The 7,768-nt window shown below is 32.5% G+C and overlaps 1 protein-coding gene across 1 annotated transcript in view; it reads left to right on the forward strand.

The window, feature by feature from the left end:
* The window catches only part of abcc8 (ATP-binding cassette, sub-family C (CFTR/MRP), member 8), a 59,990-nt gene that overhangs the window by 15,332 nt on the left and 36,890 nt on the right, over positions 1-7,768 (forward strand). The window contains exons 11-13 of the mRNA XM_016469834.1: positions 4,310-4,350; positions 4,442-4,587; positions 6,436-6,541. Of these exons, the coding sequence (XP_016325320.1) occupies positions 4,310-4,350; positions 4,442-4,587; positions 6,436-6,541 (293 nt within the window). The remainder of the gene's footprint in view (positions 1-4,309; positions 4,351-4,441; positions 4,588-6,435; positions 6,542-7,768) is intronic.

A 7,768-nucleotide genomic window follows, 5' to 3' on the forward strand; every position in this document is an offset into this window, starting at 1 on the left:
AATAATTGGGGGGGGGGGGGGGGGGTAAAAGAAAATACATCATTATTAATAGATTGGTGTTTTTTTTTATTTGAAAAGATGGAAATGCTTCAAGGCTGAGCCAGGCTCAAATTTTTTTATCAAAACATCCAATAATTTTTATTAAAGAATGCTAAATATTTTAATAAATAGAGGTAAGAAATACAGCCTTTAACAAACATCCAAAGCACTGAAAACTACAATCAAGAGCTGCTGACTGCATCTGTGGAGTGTTTGTGCTGCTCTCTAAAGGCACTCTGATTTAAGTCAAGGTTACACCACAAAGGCCTCGTCTCTCTCTGATCTCTTTTCGCAGCATTTTTGCGACATTAGCAATATTGGAGAAGGACTGTGTTGCTCAGCAGGAGAATATCCTGCATGCGGTGCCGCAAAGAGACTTCAGGTTCATGTATCATTCAGTCTGAATCACTGCTTGCTGCAGAGGATCAATGAATTTGGATTCAAAAAAAAAAAAACTGTCAGACAGCAAAATCAGTTGGAGAAGGAAGTCCCATCAATGTGATTAAACTGTAGACCAGCAGCAGTGTGAATTACTGCGATAGCAGTGAAATATCTGACGGCACAGTCAGCAAACCCAGCAGATCTCAAAGGATATGATCACTTTGATGACACTTTTATCAGACAGACCCTGTAGTTATTGAAATAAAAAAAACGTCTCGTCTCTGGATTGAACTTGTCAAACCTTTAGGCACAAATGAAATTGAGGTTTAATGGCGTTTCTGGCTGCCATCAGTCCTTCCAGCACATACAGCTCACAACAGAGCAATGCACCACGTCAGCAGGTACGACTGCAGCTCATTTCTTCTTTGTGTACCGTCAGTGTTGTTTGGTTTGGAGGCAATGGCAAAAACTGTTCAGCAGCAAATCTGCTCCGAGGCAAGAGATGGTGGTTAGTTACTACAGTTTCTGGTTAAACGTCAGGGACGCTTCAGTCAATATAGAACAAAAATCCCATTTATTTTCTTCTTAGAAATATTGATTTTTAACAATTCCTTTGAAACCTTTTAAGTCAGAAACACAGTGAGCTTCCAAGGTTATTAATAGCCAGCAGTGACCACCTGCTTCCTGAAGAATTGTGAATTGATTGATTGATTGAATCAAGATGCTCATCCCAGACTCTAAAGGGGGTCGCACAGCGGACGAGAAGCGCAGCGCAGCATCGCGTCGCGTTGTGCCACGTCTTTAAAATTTGAACACATTGTGTTATTAATATTAAGCAGCACAACTGTTTTTAACATTGATAATAGCAGATTATTATTGTTACTATAGTTTACAAAAACTAAAACCATAAAACACCATACCATAAAAAATAATTGAAATAAAATAAACTTTGAACTACTTCAAATAAAATATTAAAAACATCTATCTATATGTCTGTATAAAAATACTAAAATTGTAATTAAAATTAAATCTAGAAGTAAAAATTAATTTTAAGATAATAATAAAAAGTATAATAGTATCTCAGATATACTAAAATAATCCTGGATAATATTTCTTGATGATCAATTCAACATATTAGAATGATTTCTGAAGGATCATGTGACATTGAAGACTGGAGTAATGATGCTGGAAGTTCAGCTTTTCATCACAGTAATAAATTACATTTTAAAGTATATTCAAATAGAAAATAGTTATTTGAAATTGTAATGTCACAATTTTACTTTTTTTACTGTATTTGTGACCAAAAAATGCAGCCTTGATAAACTTAAGAGATTTTTTTCCAAAAATATAAAACAATCCTCTAAACGTTTGAACGTTAGTGTATATATGTGTGTGTGTATATATATATATATATATATATATATATATATATAAAAGAAGACACTGAAAAGTGAAAGTCACAGTTCTGGCAGTTATTTCCAGATATAATTGGGTCAAAAACATGAGTAAGTGCATCTGAAGCATCTAAATAAATAAATAAATTATTGTAGGCAGCTCTGAATCAAAAAGAAGGCTGGTGCAGGAATGTGTTTGCCTGTCAGCGTGCATTATCGGTGTGAAATACCTCTGAGATTTGTAGTTATCAGCTTTGAAGGATTGTAGGGGCTTAAGCTGATCCACAGGGTACTAATTAAAATCTGAACAGACATTCATGAGTTATGAATGCAGTCAATTCTCGGTTGCCCTCATTTAATGGACCGTGAAGGTGTAAATGTGTGAGAATGATAGTGAGAAACAATCAGATGCATTCCTCAGTGTAATGAATGGGTTTAGCTGCCAATAGCAATTATTTATCAACAGTTACTTAATAGCAATTGTCTTAACAGATATTTGCTGATTTACTTTTGACTAACGTTATTCATTAATTAGCAAGATTGAGGTATCTACTCATTCAATAATGTCAGCAGCCAGTTGGCAAACCAGTTCTGCAGATCCAGCATCCTTCAGCAATCAGCAACTTCTTGAATGTGCGGGTTTTGCCTGAAGTTTCTCACACTGCTGAATGTAGGATTCACTCAACTGTGGCACTTCCAGCTCAAGCTGTTCACAAGAGCAATGGTATTGCACTTTCACTAAGTAGGTTGGAAGCTAGAAATTGAGTTTTTAGGGCTTAGAAAGAAGCATTTTTTCCCTGCTGGCCCAGAACATACACACATATATTGATTGATTGATTTATTCACTATTATTACTCTTTACTTATTTATTTAATGCATTTATTTACTTAACTGTTCTATTTTCTTACTTATTTACTTAACTTTTTAACGTATTTATCTTTTTACTTTTTAATGTATATATTTACTTTTAAATGTTTATTTTATTTTTTAGATGTATGCACTTTTATTTGTTTAGCAATATATTTTGTATTTGCTACAAATATTTCCATTTTATCATTAAAAGTTATGTTTTAGTTTATTTTTGTTTATTTATTTATGGTTCTTTTTATTTATTTACTTACTCGGTTAATTAATTTTATGTATTTATTTCTTTTTATTGATTCACTCTTTAATGTGCTTATTTTTATTTACGTTTTAAAATGTACATACTTATTTGCATTTAATTATTCATTTAGCAAAGTATTTTATATTTTCTATAAATATCAGCATTTTTCATAAAATGGTACGTTTTCTTGACAGTTTATTTTTCTTCATTTTTTATTATTTTTTTTTTTTAAGAGATAATTTACGAAAATAAAATTTGTGACAAGGTGGAAATGATACATATGCATATCATATGAATATGTGATAATGAGAACACAAACGTCAAAATGAGTGCTCAAAATCATACAGTATATATTTAAAAAAAAAAAAAAAAACGTAGATAAAGCAAAGATTATTGCAGTAAGTTTTACAATAAAATAATATTTAAATTCTCACTTAAATTTCACATTTAATTCAAATTTACTAGCAATTTCTGAGTGAAAATGGTTTCAAATTAAATTCATCACTTAAAGGGTTAGTTCACCCAAAAATGACATTTAGCCCACAAATTACTCACCCTCAAGTCATCCTAGGTGTATATGACTTTCTTCTTTCAGACGAATCCAGTCTGAGTTATATTAAAAATTATCTTTGATCTTTCAAGCTGTTTAATGCCACTCAGTGGGTGTTGCAGTGCTTCGGTCCAAAAGCAGCTAAATAAAAAGCGGCCATCCATAAAAAAAAAAAAGTGTCTCACACAGCTCCGGGGGGTGAACAAAGGCCTCCTGTAGCGAATCGATGTGTTTTTGTAAGAAAAATATCCATATTCAAAACGTAATAATCACTTTAATGTAGCTTGCGCTCACTGTTGTACACTGGAAGCAGCATGTACACCGGGCGGATGACGTATGGAGGTCGGCTTTGCGCATGCGCCGCTCAGAAGTGATGAACGCGGAAGCGCAGGGGATAGATCAAAACAAAACAACGGTCACTTATTAGAAGTACAAAACCTTTTTTTTTTTTTTTTTTCGTCCCTCTAGGGAAATGATTTCTCTACAGCAACATTTAATTTAGCAATGAAATCTGTTCTCAGGGCTTTAAGAGTTGGACAAGTATTTGTGTGCATGTAGAAAGTCCTCTGAGCTTCCGGGATAATGGCGAAATACATCATGCTTAGGAGTGTCTGAGCGCCTGCTGGGCCTTGGGCCTGGGCTTATAACACTGGTACATCATTGTCAGCGTTCATATACTGGTTGTAATGAAACCACTTGCTCACCTGGACACTGGAGGAATGGGAGAGGAGCTCTACTACATCTCAATATGTCTTTACTACATAGTGGACATATGTAACACTGTATATACCTTTTTTTTTTTTTTTTTTATAAAATGTCTTTTTTTTTTTGTCTTCACAGTATTTATGAACACAGCTATTCCCATCGCAGCGGTTCTTGTTGTAAGCATAAAACATTCAGTCTGATATCTGTTCTTTATTGAAGCTATAAATGCATAGTAGCAGTTGAACAGCTCACATGTGTTTGTTTCAGACGTTCGTGGCTCATGTTCATCTGTCGGATGATGCAGATCTGTCCCCCGCCGTGGCCTTCGCCTCCCTCTCGCTCTTCCACATCCTGGTCACTCCTCTCTTCCTGCTGTCCAGTGTGGTCCGCTCCACCGTCAAAGCCCTGGTCAGGTCAGTTACAAACCACTTATACTGAATAAGATACATTAAATGGAATATTAAAAAATTATCTTTTTTTTTTTTTTTTCCCAAATGAAACTATTTTTGAACTTTTAGACAAAATAAAATAAAATAAATCTTTAAAAAAAGATTTTTGTTGAGTGTATTTGTTTGTTGATAATATAAATATATAAAAATAAATATTGCAAAGCTTGTTTTTTTTTGTTAAGTATCATGTATCATAAATGTTTCTGCCACTGCATATAATAATAATAATAATAATAATAATAATAATAAAGCTAATTGTGATTTTTATCTTAACCTTTTTATTAACTGTTTTATTTAAAAAAAACTCTATTCTATCTGAATTCTATTTTGGGAAAAAAAAAAAACTGAAAAACAAAGTCGCAATTACCTTTTCAGTTTTTTTTTTTTTTATCCCGGCGGATACAGGCTTCCATAATATAAAAACTACTTGCATAAAATGCATTAAAAAGTTACTCTTTATCTCCTAATAGTTTGTCTAGTTAAGATATTTAAATGCTTAGTTTTATGCTCAAAGCTCTGTAGTTTTTATTGCAAGGGCAAAACAAATAATGTAGTGCAATACAATGATGATTGAGAGATATAAAAACATTTTGCTCAAATAAACAAATACTAAATAAACATTCCTCAAAAGACCAATGATCACATTTCAACATGATTTTTCTAAAAAAATTATGTATGGATAATCAACTAAAGCTAAGTTGCTTCAGTCCAGGAAGTGTTTATCTTGAAATATTACTAACAATAAAGTTTATTATGTTTACTTTATAGATTTTTAGATAGACTGATAATTTGGAGGTCTATCAAATACCATAGTAGGCTTTATAGGGTTCAACATTTAACTTATTATTTATATTTTCCTTTTTCATATCCCAGACTTCTTCTGCTGCACCAATTAAATAGCTCAATTTAGGGCTTAATTTGCGCGTGGTGTTGTGCGATAGCAGTCACTCTGCCAAAAATGCAGGTTCAGGATATACAGGTTTTAATTAAGCACCCAGGGATGAATCGGCCCTGTGTTTCTCATGTCAGTGTGTGATAAATCACGTCAGATCAGCCGTGCGCTTCTTCTCTTCTCATCGCTGATTGACTCTCCTGTGAAGAAAGAAATGTGTGTCTGTGTGCCTTGGGTTCAGTCTCATCAACCCAGCCATGTGGAACACATTTAGAGAGCGAAGGCTGTATTTATAGTGTACGAGCAGGTCGTAGATCAAAACACACCACATCTGCCACCGCTCCCAATAGATGACATGAAGGAAATTGACTGGCCGCTAGTGATCAACATTTTTCCTGATAGCATCAGCTGTTTTCAGTGACTTTACAACATCATCTATTTGCAAGATAGGAGAATAAAATGCATCTGTCTGACATCTCTAAGTCTTGGATTTATTTCCTGCATGTTGGGCTGTGGTAGTATTTCAGACTGGAATTGAATGGTGAGCAATAAGCAGTACAGATGATTTCCATTTCAGTCAGTAAAGCTACACTACACAGTTGTTTTGAACCCAACCACTGGGTCAAAACAACCCAATAGCTGGGTTTGTCCCTTTTTAACCCAGCGCTGGGTTATATTTAACCCAGCATTTTTTAGAGTGTTATACTGTGATGATACCATAACTCAGTGTGTGTGATATTATCAGTTACATAGGAGTCCTATATACTTTTGTCCTTTTTTATTTTCTAGGAAGGGTCTCAGAATGTCACAAAACTGGAGTTGTTTCTTGATATTTGAGCAAATAATTGGCATATAAGTAGTAAATCCAGTTGTAATGGTTGAATATGACATGACATACTGTATTGTTTTCTTCTGGCCAGTGTTCAGAAGCTCAGCGAGTTTTTCTCCTGTGATGAGATTGGAGGTGAACAGGAGCCCAGAGCGACTATCATACCCAATTCAACCAATCACAAGTATCAAGCCCTGGTAAGTCAAGTCAGTTTACCATAAACGCTTATTCATGTCAAGAATGAAGAAGAAGAAGTAGAAGGGGAAAAAAAGCAGATGAAATGTAAAACCATGAGCCCAAATGTTTGTGAAAAAAAAAAATATATATATATTTTTTTAAATGGAGTGTCTTTACACTAAGTGCAAATAGCCCGCCTTGTTGGCAGAGGCTATTTACACTAGCTCCACCCACAAACATGTGATAGGGCTAGTCAACATTATAAAAGATGGATGCCAATTGTTAGCTCCAGTGGCGTAGATGGTAAAGCGTATACTATAGTCTTTTTTTTTTTTTTTTGACGTGATGACTACTTATTGCCACTATTTGCAATAAGTAGTATAAAGAGCAGAAAATACTGCTATTTTAACAGTGTAAATAGAATCCATTGCTAGTTGCACTTAGTGTAAATAGCATCTAATTGATATTTACACTTAGTGCAAATAGCCACTGCCTTTTTTTAAATGTCTTTATTGAATTAATGAAAATAATGTATTTATTCAGTAAAAAAAAAATAAATAATGGAAATGTGACCTTTTTTAAAATCTTGATGTGTATAATAAATAGATAAATTATTATTCAAAAATAATCAAGTAAATTATGTATTATTAATTAAATCATTAATTGCATAATAAATTATTTTTATTCATTCAATAAATACATAAATTAAAAAGTGACCATGTATCTGCAGTTGATGTGAATAAATAAATTTAAAACAAACAAACAAGCAAAAAAAGCAAGTACATTATTTAAATAAATAGATAAATAAATGCTTTAATTATAAATAAATAGTTTTTATTAATTCAATAAATACTTCAATTCAAATGACTAAAATGTGCCTGTTGTCTGAAATGTAATTCTTAATGTGAATAAGACAAATAATTAAATAAAAAAGTATATATTTATTTTTTAAAATAATTATTAAAAATAATAATTATTAAATCATTCATTTATTTATGCAATAAATACGTGCATTAATTAATCGAAATGTGACCTTTTATCTGAAATTTGTTTCATTCTTGATGTGAATGAATTAATTAATTATTAAAGTAAATAAACATATATATTTATTCAATAAATACATTAATTAAAACGTCCTTTTGTCTGAAGTGTAAATTTTTTAAATAAATAAAAAGTGACATATCTGAAAGAAGTTTAATTCTTTAAAGGAATGAGTGTCTCTTTTTTTTTTTTTTTTTTTTTGCTTG

The sequence above is a fragment of the Sinocyclocheilus anshuiensis genome, unplaced genomic scaffold (assembly GCF_001515605.1).
Source record: "Sinocyclocheilus anshuiensis isolate Anshui unplaced genomic scaffold, SAMN03320099.WGS_v1.1 scaffold1270, whole genome shotgun sequence".
In the NCBI taxonomy this organism is placed as follows: Eukaryota; Metazoa; Chordata; class Actinopteri; order Cypriniformes; family Cyprinidae; genus Sinocyclocheilus; species Sinocyclocheilus anshuiensis.